This window comes from Rutilus rutilus (assembly GCF_951802725.1).
Source record: "Rutilus rutilus genome assembly, chromosome: 2".
NCBI classification, from domain to species: domain Eukaryota; kingdom Metazoa; phylum Chordata; class Actinopteri; order Cypriniformes; family Leuciscidae; genus Rutilus; species Rutilus rutilus.
Window position 1 is genome coordinate 17,674,142 of NC_140210.1, and position 23,028 is coordinate 17,697,169.

At 36.1% G+C, this 23,028-nt stretch overlaps 2 protein-coding genes across 4 annotated transcripts in view; both read left to right on the plus strand.

The window, feature by feature from the left end:
* The first annotated feature begins 3,397 nt into the window (after positions 1–3,397).
* Positions 3,398–17,919, plus strand: pgm2 (phosphoglucomutase 2). Its single transcript, XM_084400426.1, has 13 exons — positions 3,398–3,672; positions 5,617–5,784; positions 7,145–7,336; positions 9,599–9,682; positions 9,804–9,997; positions 10,777–10,966; positions 11,070–11,167; positions 11,244–11,427; positions 13,110–13,203; positions 14,397–14,526; positions 14,622–14,811; positions 14,914–15,047; positions 16,764–17,919. The coding sequence occupies exons 1-13, from the start codon at positions 3,598–3,600 to the stop codon at positions 16,864–16,866; spliced, it is 1,836 nt and encodes a 611-aa protein (XP_084256552.1). The 5' UTR covers positions 3,398–3,597; the 3' UTR covers positions 16,867–17,919.
* Positions 17,920–18,468: 549 nt separating this feature from the next.
* Positions 18,469–23,028, plus strand: part of tbc1d1 (TBC1 (tre-2/USP6, BUB2, cdc16) domain family, member 1) — a 67,378-nt gene continuing 62,818 nt past the window's right edge. The window contains exons 1-3 of one of the 3 annotated variants that reach the window (XM_084402251.1): positions 18,469–18,683; positions 20,753–21,032; positions 21,949–22,185. In XM_084402251.1, the coding sequence (XP_084258377.1) occupies positions 20,757–21,032; positions 21,949–22,185 (513 nt within the window). In that variant the 5' untranslated portion in view covers positions 18,469–18,683; positions 20,753–20,756. Of the gene's footprint in view, positions 18,684–19,157; positions 19,449–20,730; positions 21,033–21,948; positions 22,186–23,028 lie in introns of those variants that run through there. The other 2 variants (XM_084402250.1, XM_084402252.1) reach the window with 2 other exon arrangements.

The window sequence follows — 23,028 nt, forward strand, 5'->3', positions numbered from 1 at the left end:
GTTCCTCCTGCTCCTCCTTGCACAAAGGCGGAAGTAGCGGTCCTGCTGCTGGATGGTTGCCCTCCTACGGCCTCCTCCACGTCTCCTGATGTACTGGCCTGTCTCCTGGTAGCGCCTCCATGCTCTGGACACTACGCTGACAGACACAGCAAACCTTCTTGCCACAGCTCGCATTGATGTGCCATTCTGGATGAGCTGCACTACCTGAGCCACTTGTGTGGGTTGTAGACTTCGTCTCATGCTACCACTGGAGTGAAAGCACCGCCAGCATTCAAAAGTGACCAAAACATCAGCCAGAAAGCATAGGAACTGAGAAGCGGTCTGTGGTCACCACCTGCAGAACCACTCCTTTATTGGGGGTGTCTTGCTAATTGCCTATAATTTCCACCGGTCGTCTATTCCATTCGCACAACAGCATGTGAAATTGATTGTCAATCAGTGTTGCTTCCTAAGTGGACAGTTTGATTTCACAGAAGTGTGATTGACTTGGAGTTACATTGTGTTGTTTAAGTGTTCCCTTAATTTTTTTGAGCAGTGTATATATATATTATAAAACTCTGAAAAAATAAACATCCCTTTTTCAGAATACTTTATTTTTAAGATAATTTTTCGAAATCCAAATAAGCTTTGCAGACCTTTATTGGAAAGAGTTTAAACAAACTTTTAAACAAACAAAGAACCATAAAAAATTATTGCACATGCTGTGGATCAGTCATTAAGCCACTAGTTTAAAGGCGGTAGACAATTAAGGTCACAATTACAATAACTAAAGAGACCTTTCTATTGACTGAAAAACACTAGGAGAAAGATGCCCATGGGTCCCTGATCACCTGCGTTAAACCTGCCATAGACCTGCCACAGGGAGGCATGAGCACTGCAGATGTGGACAGCTGAGACAGGAAAGACAGATCATCCTTGCAGTGCCAAACATGGTGTCGCCCCAGACGTGTTCGAAAAAAGCAGTTGAAAGCGAGAGGATGTTTCTTTTTTTGCTGAGTTTTACCGCCACTGTAAGTGGTGCTGACACACCAGTACAGTGCCTGGCCTGCAGTAGCTGGGTGCATAACTAAGGGACAGGCTGCTAAACTGCCTGCAGGGCAGGACAACCGAGGTGTAACGGACATAGCAAAAACATTACATCCCCTGTAGGGCTGAGCAAATATGGGCAGAACTCTTTACTGCCCTAGTACTTCAGAAATCCTTTTGAAATGGTATACATGTGAATTAAACGTGTCACAGTGGCCTTTCTCATCACAGTATGCTAATACCTAGTGCAAGGGATTTCATCACTATGCTGACTGAGGACTGTTGGGACACTCCAGGCACAGGATGGTTCTGTCGGGAGAGACAGAGTCATTTACACCTCAATGACACGTCTGTACCATTTGCTTCACAGGACTTATGCTTTCAATTGCATACTGTTTATTTACTAGTGTGTTCTAATAACTATGTCATGTTTGGTCTCATCTGGCAGCTTATAAACTGAAGTGAATGGTGGTGAACCTAATAGAGATATTAAAGTATCCTAATGTACAATCTAGGTATACTATTGGTTAAACATGCATTGAGGAGAATATGTTAATGTTCTTCTTTTGGTTTCCTGTCAGTTGGTTTCGGTGTTGGTATTCCACTCATGTTTAAACATGCTTTGCTCAGGGTGTAATTAGGAAAAGTAACAGTTGATCTAGGAGAAAGGCTTTAACCCCGCCACACCAGTGCGAAGGCTTTTACGGCCTTGTTTGCACAACTGTGCATTATTTGTTACAACTAAGTTTTCTATACAGTATGTTGTTCCAGATTAATTATATTGGAGTCAGATACATATTTGAATTATACACGTCATCCTTCAACTGCCTTTTGTTGCGATTATTGGTTCAAAATAGCAGCGTAAGCTTCTAGCCTTACACCCCAAAATGCTATTTTTTTATAATTTTTTTGTTATAAATATTTCCACTGAACAAATGGACCATATGTTTATAAGGGCTTTCACAAATAACATAAAGTGATACTTTCTGCATTATTCGATTTTCATTCAATCATTGTTTAGTATGTTTATGAAGCCATTTATCATCCTTTCCATTCTCAGGTCCATGCGCTCTATCTGATATGAAATGGTATTCCATTAAAAAAAGAGCAAATATAGCAGAACTGAGCTTTCTGATGAACAAACAAACATCCCTTGCTAAGCTGAACTTGACATGAACAATGCATGACCTCACAATCAATGGAAAGTATGCAATTTAGAATGCATTAAAAGTTTTCTGGTTTCAGTTGAAAACGGTGTCGTGTAAGCAGCCCATAAGTCAGACTAATGATTTTTACAACGGAAATGAATCAATCAAAAACTTAAGCAATGACTTTCTTCTGCTGCACAGCCAAAACAATCTTTGTTGCATTCATTTCCTATTATCAATGTAAAGAAATCACTGCTTTGAAACAGTCTGTAGGCCTATTGTAAAAAGCGCTATATAAATGAAGGTGACTTGACTTGCATTTGATCCAATATTGACCTTAACCTGTGTATATATCTTCATTCTTTGCATTCCTCACAAAGTCCTAATATTCCACACTTTTTTACAGTTTCCAATAAAACTGGCACAGTAATATCACTAAACAATTCCTCATATAAAGCAGAGATGTATAAGAAGTCAGTGGCTACCAGCTGAGTGTGTTAGCTGGTGTCCAGTAGTCTGGACATTAAATGTTTTATAATATTACATTATATATCGAAGATCTATATGTAGGCCTAATTAACTACAAACATTCACATTTGATTTCACACACTGAATGTTGCTTGTGAAATGATCAAATTTATTGTAAGTGAGAAAACTTCTTGTCATGATTTTGATACTTCGTATTCAGTCATATGTAATCTACCATCTGAAATCTGAAATTCTATTCATGTTTCTAACAAATACCAATTTTATACTGATACATTTACTTGCAGCACATCAGTTTGGTGGTGTTTCTCATATTGAAACGACTTCAGTGTTAGTGTCACTAATAGCAGTAGTTTGGAGTTTTTAGAAATAATATACAGGTAGGCTACAGCTTTGGATCCTCATGGATAATAACATGAACAAGCTTTTAACATGAACGAACACTTTCATTATTTCACCATTAAATGTGGAACTGTCTTCGATAATAGGCTACATTTATTGAATTTTTTTTGCATAGCCTACGCTTTGTTGATTTTTTGAAGGAAATGGCAGTTGCAGGGATCTCCTTCAATAAGTAGCGTATCTAAAAGTAGTTCCTAAAAGTAATTACAGATTACAACGGGTCACTGAAGGAGTTTCCTGAAACTTGGGGGACAGGTTGATATTAACGCTCCACCAATGAGCGGATAGGCTACGCAATGGCACGCGCGAATCACGTGGCCCGCCCCGTGGAAAACCCCGCCCACTTCGTTTCATTCAGTCAGCAATGCGGATATAACGTTACTACACATTATTTATAATCGGACAGCTAAAGTCACTGGTCACGCTATCGTTAAATTAATCCAGAGCGACCACAGCATTCATATGCCAGTGTAATAGAGCAGAAGTTGAATCTCTTAATTGTTTGAATTGCAATTTAGTTCCGAAGTAGATCAACATGGAGAACGACCTGGATAGCACAGGAGACAGTCGCCTGGACCAGGCTATCACGCAGTGGTTACAGTATGACAAGGTAAGACCAAACACATGCTGTTATGTAGCTTTAAGTATGTGATATCTGACATCTTTAGTGCTGAAATTGAAGTCCTTTTGAGTGGCGCAATAACAGCTCAGCTAGGAAACAGCGAAGAGGAACATCCATAATGTGGCAGTTATCTAACGTTACTTTCAGTTGTAGCCTAAAAATGCTCTTTACATCTGAATTGTTATTCGGTCAGTTTCTTATTGATATGACATGAATATGGATTCTATTAAAATAGTTTGCTCAGAGGTTGTTCAGGAGACTTTGATCAGCTTTTGTCCAAGACGTTTCTCCTTAAATTCCTTTGGAGAAATTAAAAGACAAATCAGAGCATAGAGCCAACTATAAAATGAATACACATTACACTACTGTTCAAAAGTTTGGTAACATTTTGACTGTTTTTGGAAATAAATCTCTTATGTTCACCAAGCCTGAATTTGATCAAAAATAACTTTAATAACGATTTGAATATTTGTTAAAATGTCATTTATTCCTGTGATGGCAATGCTGAATTATCAGCATCATTACTCCAGTCTTCAGTGTCACATGATCAGAAATTATTCTAATATGCTAATTTGATGCTCAAGAAACTTTTCTTATTATTATCTATGCTGAAAACAGTTGTGCTGCTTAGGCTAATATTTTTGTGAAAACCATGATATGTTTTGATAAATAGATATGGAAATCTTTTATAAAATTATAAATGTCTTTACTGTCACTTTTCATGCATCAATTTAATGCACCCTTGCTGAATAAAAGTGTATATATATATATATATATATATGTATGTATGTATGTATATGTGTGTGTGTGTATATATATATATATATATATATATATATATATATATATATACACATACATACATGAGATCACTGGGGTCTAGCCTATTTCTCAGTAGAAAAATCAGAAAAAAAAATCATAATAAGCCTTTAATCCCAAGAGAAACATTTTGAGATAATAAAGATCTAATCTGTAATTTCTCATCATGAATGTTTTTGAATTGGGCAAATGAGTCTGATTAATTTAATACAAAAACACATGACCTGCCTGAACTGAAAGCGTATGAGCACTATGCTTAAAAAACTGACGAACAGCCGCACATTTTTTCTAGATTGTTCGGTTACCCTGAAAAAGTCAGAGTATTCTCTAATATACTAATATTCTGTATGTTAACTAATATGAAAAACAAGTGCACACATCATATTGTTAATGTGTTTAGTGTGAGGGAAATAGTTTTCATTTGTTCCTGATATTAAATAGAATGTGAATCATTGTCAATGGACAGTTCCATGAATGCAGTTTAATGTCATTACAGTAATTGGAGTCGGGTGCTTAACTGGGTCACATGAAACGTAGTTAAAAGTTTTACTCAGAAGTTTATGGTCATGGATTAGGTAAAATTGGATGTGCAGATTTCATCCTCTTTTTCAGTGCAAAAAAATGTAACGGAGCTTTTTGAATCTATATTAGGTATCACTATATGATTAATTTAAGTATATTGGCAGTGTAGTCACCAAAATGATTCTATTGGCCTGTGTGCTGCTCAGAGAGGTCATCATAAGTGTAAGTGCATCATAAGAGCATCCTCACATGGTCTCACTTATCAGGGGCATGAAAGCATATTGTCCCTCACTTGTGTCTAACACACACACACACACACACACACACACACACACACACACACACTACTCACAACACTAATCAAAATCATCAGGACGAAGTGCCTAGAGACAAAGGCTCTCCTTTCTTCCCCCCATTCCTTTTTTTTTTATTGTCACTTCTATACAATATGCAAAGTCGACATACAACCAAAATTGACCTTATTTACTTTCTTAATACACATTCCTGCTCATACTGGAATGATTTCATGAGTGCACATTATTTGAAAGAATTTTTAAAATGATAGATCCTATTTTTTGTGTGTGTTTACAGAATCCAAAGACGGTTGCTGCCGTGCGGTCTATGGTTAAAGATAAAGCCATGTCAGAGCTGCAGAAGTGTTTCGGGGCCCGTATGGAGTTCGGCACAGCGGGACTGAGAGCCGCCATGGGACCTGGAGTGTCCTGCATGAATGACCTCACCATCATACAGACCACTCAGGTGACGTAGCTTCCCATGTCATCTATTATCTTATCACTCGGAATCATTAAAACTATACAGGAGATCCTAAGCTATGACATCAGATCAAAAAAGATTGAAGTGCTCTTGGTTCCACACAGAACGACAGACTTCTTTCTGGTGACATATGCAAGACTTAATTTACTCCACTTAAACCCCGCTTCTGCAAACTCGCGTTCATCTGCCTCGACTTTTCAGAGCAACAGCCACATCTCAAGATCTAATCAACAGCTTATGCATAGAACAAAGTCTCTGCCCTACATTTCTTTTCAATAAACCATAAAACTCTGATGTACGTCACAATATGGAAGAAAAAATTGGTCATTATTTCAGTTTCATTATGACCTTAAGGTGTGAAATTATGTGAAATTTTGTATGAAGCACATCTGACACCAAAGTCACTTTCAAACCAAGTAACTTCCTGTTGGTCAATGTGGCGAATCCCCATGGTCCAATTTAACCCATTGCGAGATCTGTGCAGATTTTTTTTCCCCTACAATTGCAAAATATAACCGAGAAATAATTCAGAATTGTGAACTACAAACTCGCAATTGTGAGAAAAAGGCAGAATTGTCGCAATTTTTTATTCTGTGGCGGAAACAAGCTTCCATAAATAACAGTTAATGTACTGTGTGAAAATGCAGATAGATTCATTCTCTGACAGAATGGCGCTAAAAAAAAAGAAGTACAGCAGTACTATCCCTTTAAGTTCTTCGTTCAGAATCATGGTAGAATCGTGATGTCTATTTAAAACAATAAAATTGTGATTCTCAATTCATCCAGCTTTACGAGGAAGTTGCACAAGGGCAGCTGTGCGCAACTTTCAGTTTCTGACATCACTTGTCACATAGAAGAAATTAATTCCGACATTTGTATTCACTTGCTGTTCTCTGTCGCATAGCAAAACAGTCAAATTGTGAGTGCAACCAAGTCATACTTTTATGTATTGGCTCTGTAGAATGTGACCAAGAGTGTGAATTTCATTGGTTGGCCAGTTTTCTTTGCAGTATGATGGAAAAGAGATTCGAGAACCTCTTCTGGCTTTCCATAAAAAAAAAATCTGTCGCATTGTCAGTATGCAAATGTTCTTTCAGGCAAGTTTAAAATGTTTATTGCACCAAATATTTGCACCGATCACTCGTCTTAGTGTGAACAGGACTTAAACTTCTATTTTGATCAGTGGAACAAAGCACTTGTACAGTATACAGTCCAATTTATTAAGAAGTTTTTCTTATTTTCACATAAATTTAAACACTTTCAGAACGCTGGTAAATGTTCTGCAAAGCATAATCAAGGTAATGGACCAATATTAATATTAATTCCACTCTTTTGCTTCTGGTAGGGTTTCTGTGCGTACCTGGAGCAGTGTTTTACAGATCTGAAGCAGAGGGGGGTGGTGATTGGGTTCGATGCTCGCGCTCACCCCCCTAGTGGCGGCAGCAGTAAAAGATTCGCCTGCCTTGCTGCTTCTGTCTTCATCAGTCGAGGGGTCCCAGTCTACCTCTTCAGTGACATCACACCCACTCCATACGTGGTACGTATGAACCTGCTACACTGACTTACACTGTGGTATAGCATGGCACATTAGCACCCACTCACTTTCAAAGAAATGAATACCTTTGATTAATACGGCGCTCTGCAATGTGCCTTTTAGGGGTGCAACGGCTTGTCATTGGGGCAGTACCCTTAAAAGGACATCTTTGTACCCTTTTTTTCCCCTTAAAAGTAGCATATTATTACCTTAAGGTACTACTATGAACCTTTATAGGGGTTGATAAGGTATAAAGTTGTCCTTTTAAGGGTACTGCCCCAATGACAAGCTGTTGTACCCTTAAAGATAAATTTTTTGCAAATTTTTTCTGAGAGTGAACAATACCCCTTAGCTGTTCTAAAATCACTGTAAACCACAGCTTCTTGGGGTTTATTGCTTTAATCAAGCAGCACAACTATTTTTAACATTGGTAATAAGACGAAATGTTTCTTGAGGACCAAATCAGCATAATGGCATACTGACTGCGACATGTTCCACTACTATTTACCACAGTAAAAAAGGCATAAAAAAAGGCAAAAATTTAACTAATTTCCTTTACTTGCTGGTGCCATGGTACAGTAATGGTATCACCGTGGTACATATGCCATGGTACTGAATGATTACCATACTAATTTGCCTGCTACTTCAAGATGCTTCTATGGAACATGTTTGAAAATATGAAGTAGTAACACTGTAACTTTGTTTTTTCCCCCCATTATTTAGAAGGGTTGTCAATTGTAGTTTGTGTTTATGTTCAAATATCTTTTTGAAAATTGACTACATCCGGCTACAAACAACTAATTACAAATCAAAAACCAGACGCATGAGAAAGAAGACCGATACACACAATTGCACGTGAAAACACTGTGAGATTGTTGCACAAGAGACTGGAAGGGTTCATGAAGATTCTTCACCAATCATCAACTTTTCTGTTCCCATGAGCACACGGACACACTCTCACTCATTCTCTTATCACTCTCTCAACCTTTCACTTTGAGCCCTCAAACAGCTTTCTCTCACTCTGTGTCCTCTAGCCCAAAAACATTTCAGTCCCTGTTATGTAAAATGGAGTATTAGTCCACAAAAAATCAAATATGTCATATTTCTTAAACTCAAGAGGGAAACAGTTATGTCATCCACTGTAATTTGACATATTCTTCATCTTTTGGTGGCCACGAGGGAATCTAAATGTCATATTCTCAATTATCAGCCTGGGTCTGTGTACAAATGTGCACAGTCAGAGATCTGCCACACCATGATCATGTGAGCCTTGCATGCTCAGAGCACATGTTTTTTCTACAATTTTAGGTAGCTACTTTTTAAGGTAGTGTTACATGATACATAGTTGTGTTACTCTAGAAATTAGAAATAAGAAATGAAGCCCCTTCAACTGTGGTGAAAATCAAGTTTTTAAATGTTATTTATATCTCTATGTGGTGTTTTTAATGCGCTTTCAGACAAACCATGTGCAAATTCATAAGTCAGCACCATTGCTGAGTATTTTCTCCTTAAAACTCCTTAAAAACACGGCGTTTCTGACTTCGCAGACTACCTTGTAACCAATCACATCATCGTGCGGCAGGCTTTAGCATGTCGTTAACCGGGTCTTGAGAGAAGCCAGGTTATCCTGGTATATTTTTCTGTTGATATGAAAAATTTGGTATATTTAACAATATTGTGGGTGAATTATGTATATGATGTATATTACAACGTTATGATGTACTATATGCCTTTCTCGACTGACGTTCTGAGTTGCTCAAAGCGTTTCTAAGGATATTGATTTTTAGAAGGCAGTCTGTCTGACTCACATTATTAGCTGTTTGACAACGTAGTCAAGCCAAACGTGAATCATGTTAATCACCGTTATGTGTACGACGTTGTAGAGCGATACATAAAACGCATTACCATTCTGATACATCGACTTGTAAACGAGTTGACAGAGTGGATCTCTGAGCTGGTGTGAGTGAGTGGAGGCGGGGATAATTTGCATGTTCATGGATCCGTGTATATTAAATGAAGAGAGGGTGTAGATGCATTCAAGCCATTTTAAGGCATTTTGGTGTTCAAAAAGATTACTTTTAAGGGATAAAATTATTGACTACAGGGGGAATTTAACTGTTCTAAAATCTTTTTTTTTTTTTTTAATCAAATAAATGCAGGCTTGGTGAGCATAAGACACTTCTTTCAAAGACATTAATAGATCTTTTGGAACGGTTGTGTAAAGTTAAAAAAATTAACACCTCTTTTCTTCCTTTTCCTTCTCAGCCTTTTACTGTGTCACAACTAAAACTGTGTGCTGGTGTCATGGTAACAGCCTCCCACAATCCCAAACAAGATAATGGATACAAGGTATCATATATCCCTCCAGCTAAATATGCTAGATGTTTGATTTAGAAGAATATATTTTGAGCATGTTTTGATTAGACTTCTAGGTATGATCCATTTTTCAATGTGTGTGTGTGTGTTTAAGGTGTACTGGGCAAATGGAGCTCAGATCATTCCTCCCCATGATAAGGGCATTGCTGCAGCTATAGAACAAAACCTTGAGCCGTGGCCTGAATCATGGGACACAGATGGAGCTCTTCAGAGTTCCCTTCTCAATGACCCATACCAGGACATACACAAAGAATACTGCCAAACCATACAGCAGCACTGCTATCACAGGTACACTCACAAAGACATGTCTGAAGAATTAGGACTGGGTCAAAAAGTTGATTTATTCAATTTCATTTGAACCATCTGATTTAAATTTTCATAAATTCCTAAATTAATGCTTTCATCAATGAATGGGTAAAGTAAACTGTATTTATGATTATGAAATGATGCCTTTAAACATTACCTATTAAACATATATATATATATATATATATATATATATATATATATATATATTTTTTTTTTTCTGAACAATGAAAGTCATGTGCAAAGATCAAATATCAATCATTACAACTCTCTGAGTAGTTTTAGCATGTTATTGAATATGGCTATGTTAATGTATTTGGTCTTGGCGGACAAGATCTGCTGTGCTACTGCTTCTGCAGAGTAAGTATGGACTTGCTACTGCTAATAGATGCACAGACACGCTGCTGTGAGCATGTAAGATATCCTGCTGCTGCTGCATAAGTAGACATGCATAAATCATCCCATAGCAGATCTAGGCAGGTGGAGCTGGAGGAGGTGGAGGGTATCATATTAACTCTGATACTCTGCAGGACTAGCATACAGCAAACAATGAACCAGGCTATTTAAATGTTGAGCAAGCAATCTCGTTGGCTGCAGGATCAGCAGAGGCCAATCAGCTTGTGCCATGCGGTAATGATGTGATTGCTTTCAAATTGCATGTAAAGGACTAATCAGCCTGCGCCCTCTACAGTTTCATTAGTGCCAGTACCCAGCCCTAATAATTAATCAGTCTGGTTTTTACATCTCTCTTGTCCTCACAGGGAGCTGAATAAGAATACAGAAGTGAAGATTGTCCATACATCAGTTCATGGAGTGGGCCATTTTTTTGTCCAGGCTGCTTTTAAGGCCTTTGACCTTCAACCTCCATATGCTGTGGAAGAGCAGAAAGATCCTGACCCGGAATTCCCCACTGTCAAATACCCCAACCCTGAGGAGGGAGAGGGAGTCCTGGTACAATACACACACACACGCACAGCATACTAATGCTTTGGAAAATGTGCTCTTGACATGCAATGCCAGATGGACAGTAATCTGTATGTGTTTGTGTGTGTAGACGCTGTCCTTCGCACTTGCAGATAAAGAGGGAGCAACTGTTATTCTGGCAAATGACCCTGATGCTGACCGACTAGCTATTGCAGAGAAACAGAAGAGGTCCGTGTTATTTGACATTTCGCGTTGATTTTCATTTTGTGAGTAATTTTATGAACAGCAATCATTCTTTTTGTAGTGGGCAGTGGAGGGTATTCTCTGGTAATGAGTTGGGTGCTTTGCTCGGCTGGTGGATTTTCCAATGCTGGAAGCAGCAGAAAGGAGAGGGAAAAGCCTCCATTAAGGATGTATACATGCTATCCAGCACTGTCTCCTCAAAAATCCTCCGTGCCATTGCCGTGAAAGAGGGCTTCCACTTTGAGGTACCTCTGCTTTTTACCCATATAATGTGTAATATCGTCACCTTCCTAAAATAATTGCCTAAATCATTTTTTCAGGTTTCTCAGAAAACACAAAAAACTGAACCCAACTTCAGAGGCCGAGTAGATTTTCGCTCTTCTTGATGCAACTGCCATCTTGAAAAGCTTGTAAAATTGCCTAAGTCTCATTGTCTTTTGACTTAGGCAAAATAAAACAGCCTAAGTCAGACTCTTGACATAGGCCATTATACTACAGGGGTAGAATTGCATGATCTGTTCAACTGAGGATGTGGGCGATTTTACCAGAGGTGGCCAGCATCATGAGGAGATGACTTATTGACTTAAAAAAAAATTTGTTAAAAAATGACTTGGCAATTATTTTAGGAAGGTGACGATATAATGAGTGATTCCTTAGTTTCGTGGTGCCTCAACCACAGTGGTTCTCAACCTTTTAACACCAAGACAATTTTTTCCTAACTAAGCTGATGCATACCTCTGCTACTTCTATTGTGATAAAAATAAATATACTCAAAAATGTGATTGCAGTTTAATGTTTTTTACGTTTTAATTAAGGTTATTATGTGTATATAACTAACTACGTTTAAAGAATTTTAAGACTTTTTTGGGCCCTCCTGAAAGTTTACAGAGGCCCCAGACCCTCTACTCTACTCTATCCCATGGAAAATGTTCTTTTCTGATAGCAGCGAATATTATTTATGTTGCTAAATTATAAACTGAATTTAGTTGCAAATTGACAAATTGATTGTTCTATGGGTCATTAAGAGTGTGTGTTGCCACAGCCCTGGAAATCTTGGAAATATCAGGGAATTTCAAAAGTGTGATTTTTCAGGCCTGGAAAAGTAACATAGTCAAGAAAATTTCTATAATCAATATACATTTTCAGAGTGTGTATTTACATTAAGTGCAAATAGCATGCCTTATAAGGAGAGGCTATTTACACTATCTCCGCCCACTGATGTCTGGTTGGGCCAAACAAAACTATGGAAGACACTGACTTGTCAACAGTAGCAATAGTGTAGGGGTAAGGTAATATCGCTCTACTCTCTTTTTCCATTACATATCAGACCGGAAAAGCATTTATTTTCAATAAAAATAAATAAAATATTCGAAAAGTGTAAACAAGGTGTTTATCGGTTAGGGTTAGGGGTAGGTGTAGGAAGGGCTTTATTTTCCCAATAAGGTGGTATCCATTTAATAATATAAATAAATATAATAGTTTACTCTGTTATTATTGCATACCGGTTTAATGTACAACAACACTGAGGTGCAAATAGTATCTGCCACTATTTATAAATAGCATCTAACTACTATTTACACTTATTGCAAAGAAAATACTGCTATTTTACAGTGTAAATAGAATCTATCACTGTTGTCACTCAGTGTAAATAGCATATCACTAAGAAAATACTGCTATTTTCACTTAGCGCAAATATAATCTAGTAGTTATTTGCACCATAAATCTTTGTAGCCTAATGCTCACTTCTAAAGTATTTCTTTGGCTCTTCTTTGTGAATGTGATCTCACATAAAATGTTTTTTAGAATAGCTAGAAAAGTTGATAAAATCATGGAAATTCTTTGCTCAGAAAATTCTGCATGTTTGAAAAAATGTTTATCTTTTACGTTTTTTGTTTGTTTGCTGAATTTCTGCATGTCTCTTACACAGGAGACTCTAACAGGCTTTAAATGGATGGGAAACAGAGCCAGGGATCTCATGGACCAGGGAAAAACTGTTCTGTTTGCCTTTGAAGAAGCTATTGGTACACTCACATCCATACACCGCGAGTCACTAAAAACATGCAAATTTATGTGCATTTGTGAAGTTCTGGGAACATTCTGGCTTTAGTAACCCAGTGATCAAAAGTTCAAGACACTAGAGCTCTCTTAAAGCTGCAGTCCGTAACTTTTTTTTTTGTGTTCAAAATGCACAAAATTGATAAGATAGTACCATGAGTACTGAGGATCATGAATCCTTTTTCCAAACCATGTTTTTGTCTTATCCTGAATCACTACGGTACACCTATAATAAGTGTTTATATTTTGACTACTTTAGACTGGTTAGGGTCGTACCGCTGTGGAGTAACCCAGTACCTTTGTGACTCGTCATAGACATAAACAGAGAGAAGTAGCTCCAGCTACAATGTTCTTCCACAAGACGCATGCAGTTCTGTTTATTAACCGCTAGAGCGCCAAAAGTTACGGACTGCAGCTTTAATAACAGAAATCATGGAGATTTTTCTGCTATATAACACATAACCTAAATCTTTATCAGTTTCACCTTGTCCTAGCTAGTGCTGTGTATCATAATATGATACATATCACAATATGTATCGTTATGATTCAATTAATTTTTATGCATCACAATATCATAATATTATTAAAGCAACACTAAGGAACATTTTTTACCTTGAACCACTGATACGATTTTGGAAACATTATTTTATCAAGTCGTAACAGGGTGCAAGGCACTTCTGGATTCGCTTTGCAGCCCTATATCTGCTATAACCACACCATGCAAGTTTGCCAAACCGGGTCGCGTTTCTGTAGTTCGAATGAGACGTAAGAAAACTACAAGTTTTCCTTCGTTTCTGATGTCTGATCATACTTTCATGAAATCATGCAACATACTCTACCTTGTCAGTGGACATCGTTCATTCCAAAGCCGGTGCTAGATAAACAGCGAGTGTGCGTGCGACAGTAGGCTGCGGGTGGCGAAATTATTTACGACAGCGGTAATGGACAATTCCGCTTCCAACCTGTAGGGTGACCGAAGAGGAAAAGTTCCTTAGTGTTGCTTTAAGAACCCCTTATGTTTTAGACAAACATAAAACTAACTGTCCTCTACATGAGATGGTTCTCCATCAGTCTTTGTTGGAATATTTTTTTAAATACACAGTGGTGCATTACCTCCAATGCTTTTAAAAAATTTTCTTTGGTTGCATTGTTGTTGTAGGTTACATGTGTTATACTGCAGTTTTGGACAAAGATGGTGTGAGTGCGGCTGCCATTGCTGGCGAGTTTGTCTCTTACCTGGCTTCTAAAAATATAACTCTGTCCCATCAACTCAGATCCATTTATGAGGAGTATGTAATAAAAACTTTAGCATTGACATCTCTAATACATTTTCTTGTATCTTCTTGTTAATCCTTATCGTCATACTGTCTCTCAATGATTTCAGGTATGGTTACCACATTACCAAGAATTCCTACTTTATCTGCCACAACCAAGACACCATAAAGCGGTTGTTTGAGCGTCTTCGGAACTACGACGGGGAGAATTCGTACCCTAAAGAGTGCGGGGGCTTTGCCATCACAGCAGTGAGAGACCTCACGACCGGCTATGACAGCCACCAGTCCGACAACAAGGCTGTGCGTAGCCCATAATGATTAGAATTATTTTGATAGCTGATCTTATTTAAATGTTTCTTATCTTATATCTTCTATTTGTGTGTCTCTTACTATTACTCACAGGTTCTGCCCACCAGTAAAAGCAGTCAGATGATTACCTTCACTTTTGCTAACGGGGGCGTGGCTACAATGAGGACCAGCGGCACGGAGCCTAAAATCAAATATTACACTGAGCTCTGTGCTGCACCAGGAAACAGGTTTAGAGTGTTACCATTTCACACTTTATAGGCCAAATTTTATTATTATTAATAAATAAATAAATAAATGTATGGTACAGTACAATATAATTATTGCAATAGTAATATATATATATATATATATATATATATATATATATATATATATATATATATATATATATATATATATTATTATTTTTTTATTATATATATATATATATATATATATATATATAATAAAATGTTTATATATATATATAAATATATATATATATATATATATATATATATATATATAAAATAACAATATATGACTTTAGTTATATAGAATTACTATTATGTATTATTTATATATAATGTATTATAAGAATCATTATTATTCTGTACAGTATATAATACTACTATTATTATGCAATTTGACTATACAATAATAATAATAACAGTAATATATTACATATAATATGTGACCGATCACGGAACAAGTCGGTTCTGGGGCATTTTGAGTTATTCACAGATTCTGAAAGTGTAGTCTCCAAGCTTTCCAACGATGTGTAACACATGGAAATCTGATAATATTTGGAGAAGTTGTGGCCATTTGAAGAAAGGCACTCAAAAAAGCTCAAAAGGGAGAAAACGGCCTCTAAAGATTGTGCAGTTCTCACCTCTCTCTGCTGCTGGGAGTGACAATAGGGCTCATTTACATCTCATTTAGATAAGCCATACTCCCTGTAAAGCTGTAAAGCACAGGGCGGAGCAAAAAGGTCAGGAAAATGTGCCATCAAAGAAGTTTGCAAACAGGTAATATATAAATAAATGTCTCTTAGCATCTACCGATAAAACTGTATAGGCAACTCTTATGTACACTGAATAAAAAATAAGATAAACTCTAGAGAATGTTCAAATCAAAAACAGGATGTGCTATGTTATATATATATATATACAGTATATGAGTATGAATCCAAGTATGAATCAGAATAGATTTTATTGCCATTGTCAATGAAAGGTTTCACAGACTAGGAATTTTCTTCGGTGTACTCGTGCAATGATGGCATTGTCTTGTGCATAGTTTTTATATATATATATATATATATATATATATATATATATATATATATATATATATAATTTATTATTAAATACAGTTTTAATTTTACAATACAATAGTATGGCAATAGTAATATTCTTTGTTAATTTGTTTAATTTTTATAAATTAATAAAAATATTTTATAATAATACAACAATAATAATATATTACATATAATTATCTATTAATTTAATAATAGAATAGTATAATTATTATTACTTATGTATTGTATAAAATATATTGTTAGAATTATTATTATTCTATACAGTTATTATTATTCAAAATGACTGCATAATAATATTATTAATAATAATAATAATTACATATTATGATGTATTAAAATATGCTAATATTTTTTTAACATTACGATGTGATAAACATTTCCAACAGTAGTTTTCTATGTTGTCACATACAGCATATTTTATTAAGGTATGTTGTAAGGTAGTAGTTGGTCATCATTGTATTCTATGAATCCAGAAAATATATGCACATTTGCACATTATACGCACTGTACTCTGCAAGAATAGTAAGCTCAGTATAGTAGACATAATCATAGTCTAGGCACTTGCTAAATAATTTAGTAGTGGCACGTGCCACTTGAATAACTCATAATCATGTATAAACAGGTTTTCTGTGTTTCTTTTCTCTAGTGATCTTAACCAGTTGAAAACTGAATTGGATAACTTGGTTGATGCCATTGTGGAACACTTCTACCAACCTGAGAAAAACAGCCTGACTCCTCGACCACAGTGAGAGATACAGTCACACAGGATTACAAAGATATTCATATCTTATCTAATTCTGCTGTTAGTCTTAACCTACCACATATAAACACTATTATTAAAGTTTACATATTCTGAGTCTTAATCTAAGAAGGTTTCCTCATTATGTAGATCAAAGAAGGTGCCACAGGAACATAACAATTGCCTTTTTCATTTACACTTTTTCCACCTCTCAGTTTTCTAATCTACAATGTTATGCGATAAAATAATATGATGTTATTTTTAATTTGCCTTTTTTGACCTACAGTAGTGAACTATGAATGTACTAATGCAAATAAAGTGTGCTTGAATTAATATAAAGATTGTTTATCTCAGCAGATATATTAGTTGAGTTGATTGACAGAAATGATTCCATATTGCTGGAGCAGTGGACAATATCTAATTACTGTTAAATTCAGCCATCCAAATAACCTCAGAAATCAAAATGCCAGCTGATGTCATTTAATACCAGTATTACACAAATCTAGAATAGTTTTACCAAAAATCACTTAAAAGAAAAAAGAGGGACCTAAAAACCTTTTTGCGACTTTTACATGATTCCATTCCATTCTCATTCCATCATCTACATTAAGTGGTTTAATTTTTGTAAATGTTTATTACCATAACTCAACCAGTTTGATAGTACATTAAGAACTGTTAACTGTGAGGTTGAGACTTGGAACCTGTTTGGAAAGTTTTACATTTGAACAGATGGATATTTTTCCTTAAGCAGATAAGTGTATGTGATCAACCAGATTTCTTGTGTTAAAGCAAATCTGATCTCATTTTTGCAATGGTTATGACTGAGATTTAACAGAAAATGCCTTAATACTAACTTAATTGTTGACTATCCATATATGTATGTCATCCAATGCCATCTAATGTAAGGCTGACTTGTCAAACCGCCACATAAAAATACCTGTTGATTTCTTTTTCATGTACAGTGATTTCATACATTGCAGGTGCTTATCAGTTTGATACTTTTAAACTCAAAATACTCTCCCCCCCTCTATTTTGAATCAATAAACAGCAAGTGGTAACCACAGAGTGGTCTTTTATCCGTGAGTGTGCGTTAAAGATGTAGGAATAAATAAAATGGATCTATTATATCAAATGACACAAATAATAAAAACTTCATGCTGTGATTGAATGTGTTAATCAAAATAGTTAGTGTGAAATCAACTGCAAAAAGGGGAAATTGCATGTATGATCTGTTTAAGGCCAGCAGAGGGTATTGTTTATCTCAAAACATTTATTTTATTTTTTAACATTTGATAGATTTGTTTTTTGACATATCTTTATATTTATTCCTTATATTGTTGTATATTTGTATTCCTATATTTGTTGGTGTTTATTATTTGCATTGCCTTTTTACAGACACAATTTCTGATCTCTTGTATTAGAAATTATGGTTAGAAATGTCAGCATTACTTTTATAGGCTATATTTGACATAATATTATATGATATTTCTTTTGTCCATGGGAATCTTTATTTGGCTAAGTTTATATTTTAGAATTGTGTCATTTTTTTATTTTAAACTTTTCAGTCATAGGCAATCTTGGTCACTCTACACCTCTTTATTTATAGTCTTGCACAGTTGAGTGTGTGTGAGCGTGTGTGTATGTAGCTCGTAGTGGTCTTTACTTTCGGTTTGTGTAAAACAAACCTGAAGAGATTACGTGTGTCTTAAATGAAGAGCAAGAGCTGTCTGTGAGCACGCGCACAAACACAGAGCGCGCGCACCGGGATATATATCAATCCGGGCAGTGGACGCGGCAGGTGCGTCGCTGGATAAAGGCAGATTTTTGGTAACTTTTTGCTTTACCGCCTACATGTATTACACATATCGCATGTTGATAATATTAGGTACAATAATACTTATCAAGAATAGACTATAACACAATTATGCCTACATTTTAGTTGTTCAGTACTTTGACAGTGCATACGTAAACAGAACGTGGACACTGACTTCTTTGGACATCAAAGGTCACCATTCACTTTTATTGTGGTATAAGGGAAAACCGTACCGGAATAGAATGGTGGCTGAGGCTGTCAGTCACAAAATATAACGTCTCCTTTTGAGTTCCTCAGAAGAAACAAAGTCATACGGGAAACAGCACGAGGATGAGTAATGACAGATTTTTTTTTTTTTTTTTTTTTTTACCTACGGAAAAGCATAAACTATAAACAAAAACTCCGCAGCTTTATTAAAACCAACGTAGATTTCAAAGCACAACCGGATTAAAAAAGATTTGTTTTTATTCATTTATGTTTTATTTTAGTGCTGGCAGGACCTTCTCTCACCGTGATCTGCGCAGTCAGAAGTTCATTCAAACGTCAGAAAAGAAGACTTCCTCAATCACACTCACACTAGGCTATAGGCTACTCACACTACTCCGTGTCGCGTTATTGCTATGGCGAGAGAACGATACAGTGATTGATCGATCGACTACTTCGGAGAAAGTTCAACCTGAAAATCAGTTGCCGATGGGACATTATAGTCTGTATTGTCAAAAACTAACGGGACCGTTATTTAAGAACTTCCTCAAATAGGCAGTACATCGTGCGTAAAGGTAAGCGAAAGTTAAAACTTTTGTAAAGCTCATTATTTGTATATAAAAGTATAGAAAATTACCTTATAGTAAAATCTACAAACCTATGACCTTGCAAAATGTCCTCAAAATCTTTTTTTTTTTTTTTTGAGGTGACTTGCCTCTCTCCTACGATTTTGTAGGCTACTTGTTCATGACCGGTCCTGTATTTTTTGTTGTGACATTTTGCTATTTCTTGTTAGTTATCATCAGAGTAACTTTCTGTTGACCTCTCTGTAAATAGCAGTTGTGTCTCATTAGACATGCTTGGCTATTTATACTCGCTGTTGGCTTCAGTGCATGAAGACCCCGTCTCAGAACCATAGACAGTAAAAGCTCAAAACCGTGCAGGAGGACACTCTATTCCAATGCCTCAGACACTTCTGTTCAGAGATACAATATGACCTTTACATAATCTTATTTTATAACGCTTAATTCTATTTGTAGAGGATGAGGTTCCTTGTTGTTGTTATTATCACTACAAACTCTGTTCTGAATGGCATCCCTTGACACACTGTACAGAATTTGCAGTGAATTTTGTTGGTGTAACATAATGCAAAAATTACTCTTGTCAGTGTAACATAATGCAGTCAGATGATTTCTAGGGTATATTAAATAAAATTCTAGACTTAATTAAACCAGTTAATTTAATTAAAGCACATTTTAGATTTTAGCCAGTGTTGTTGTCAAAAAAAACAAACAAAAAAAAAACCTGAAATAATGAAATAAAATTTAATTAAATATTAGATGAAAAACTGAAAGGGAAATTATAAATGTTGCTTCGGCAACTATAAGATAAATAAGTAAAAAATAAAAAATAATATAAAATTACAAAAGGTAAAAAAAAGACTAAAACTTAAAATGAAACCTGAAAATAAAAAAAGACAAATTCAAAATATTAATACATAATAATAGTAGCCTATATATAAAATGCTAAAATAACAGTTTTTAGCCTTCCTGACTTTTTTTTTTTCAGTGATAAACCTTGTTTATTTTTTTATTTTTTTATATATTTGACTATCATTTCTAATGCAAATTTAAAAGTATTATTATGAAATTTAATATTTTATCATTTTTAGACAATTTTGCTTAAAGCTGAAAGGGGCTTTCAGAGTGAGCTGTTTTATTCCCCTGCAAATGGCGAAGTTGAGGTTGTAAATGTTGTAGAAGTTTTATCAAACACCTTCAATGTATCTTATCACAGAACCACCTGCTTCATTTATATTGGTGTTTTTTTTTTTAATGTTCTTGACAAGGTCATACCTAGTTCCTCATTTTTTGATTAGGAGCATGGAGGGAATTTGTTTCGAGGTCAAACCCAGAGATGACCCAATCAAAGATCATCCTCTCTCTGCCCTTACACAAACACCTCCTGGGTCAGTGGATAAGAGGAAGAAAGAGGAAGGGGAAGAGGAGATTAAATACAGGCTAACTCTGGTTGGATCTTTGGCCATCCATCCACAGACCACCATGACCATGCTCCCCTGGGTGGTGGCTGAGATACGGAGGCCCCGGGCGGGGGAGAAGAACGGAAACCATGAATTCAATGGCGCTTACTCTCCAGAGGTCAGTTTATTTATACATGTTGGGAAAAAATACATGTTACAGAAAAACACAGCAATGTAAAGCCTAATTGTAAATGTATTGTAAATACATATACACTACTGTTTAAACGTTGGTGTCGGTAGTTTCTTATGCTCACTATAAAAACACAGTAAAAAAGTGATTATAATTTCAGATATTAAAATGTCTTCAGTTTCACATGATCCTACAGAAGTCATTTTAATATGCTGCTTTGGTGCTAAAGAAACATTTCTTATTATCAGTGTTGAAAATAGTTGTAGGCTACTGCTTAATATTTGTTTTTTGATGAATGGAAAGGTCTAAAGAACAGCATTTATTTGAAATATTTTTATATAACATTAACTGTCATAATTTAATACATCCTTGCTAAATAAAATGATTCATTTCTTTCAAAAAAACTTACCCCAAACTTTTGAACTGTATATGAAACAGTAGAGTAGAATTATTGAAGACGTTTTAAGTACAATCAGGGACACAAAAGTGTTTTTTTTATTATTTAGATGAATACTATGGCACAGTATTCACTGTATATAACAGTATTCATGTACATACATAGTGTCACAGTGGGTTGCAGGAAGAAGACAATTATTTCAAATACAAAGTTTTAATTTCAATCTAGAAGACAGGCAAACAGGTTGATCCACACACACTTACAACAGTGATCGGACAGAGAATGGATGTGAGGGACCAACTTATATAGCAAACACAAATGAGGATGATTAATCAAACACAGCTGAACCTAATGAACTCACAATGATGGTGACCATGGAAACAAAGGAGTGGCGGGAAAACTGATCAAAGGAAACCATGTGACTAATGAAAACAAACTGTGACACATAGAAGAATACCATGGTAGCACCATAGCACTATTTTTTCTTTTTCTCTCTGATGGTCCAAGGTTCGAGATCAGCCTGTGGTACTGCAGATTTCAGCCAATTCAGTGAGCTGCATTCTGGACACGGCAGGACCGGGGAAGCCATGGGACCCGTTGCAACATATGGTTCTGTTTGATCACAGGCCTCATCGTATCACCAAACTCATTCACAACAGCCAGGAGCCCAGCTATTTTGGCTGTCTGCTCAGAGAGGAGAAAAAAGCTGCCTGCTATGTATTCCGCTGCCAGGACCAGCTGAAGGTAAGGGGACATTTTTGGATTAGCTGCATTTGAACTCTGGATTGATTGATTAATATGGACTGATTAATATGAACTTCAAATTCAGTTAAGCTATATTGAAATGTAATGGACTCCCAGTGTCACACAATTCTGTGTGGACTATGACAATAAGTTATTGTTGGTAGTTTTGAGATTGTTGTTGCGTTTGTGGCTCTTAGCACTGTTAGAGGGTTTGCCGTAGGTGTTATTCTCACACATGACTTTGAAGTGAATCTCTTTTGATGAGGGAAAGCTCAGTGGTTTAAATGTCAATCCTCCCTCCTAATGGGTGTGTGCATTTGTGCAAGTATGAGTTTTGCGTAAATAAGATATAGTGCCATAACATCACAATGACAATCAGAGAGAACAACCAGTTTTTGTTTTTTTTTACCAGAGTGATGCCCATGCATAACATTCTGCCACATTGCGGGTCGATGCCATGCCATTGATATGCGGTTGCTAAGGTGTTTTAGTGGTTGCTAGGTGACTTCTTATTGGCCCACCCCAATCTTAAAGGGATAATCCAGCACAAAATGAAAACTCTTCCATCATTTACTCACCCTTATGTGGTTTCGGACCTGAATGACTCTCTAACTTCTGCGGAACACAAAAGACAGATATCTTGAAGAACGTTTTGATCTATTGAATTTCCATTTTATGGACAAACAGAATTTTTTTTCAACAGACTTTTATGTCTTTTTAAGTCTTAAGGCCAATTCACACCGCACAGACAAACACCAACAAAAAAAGTTGGTTGTTGCATTTAGAATTTTAGGAAAAATAACTCTCATGTTCACACTGCCACAACAGACACCGACAAACGCT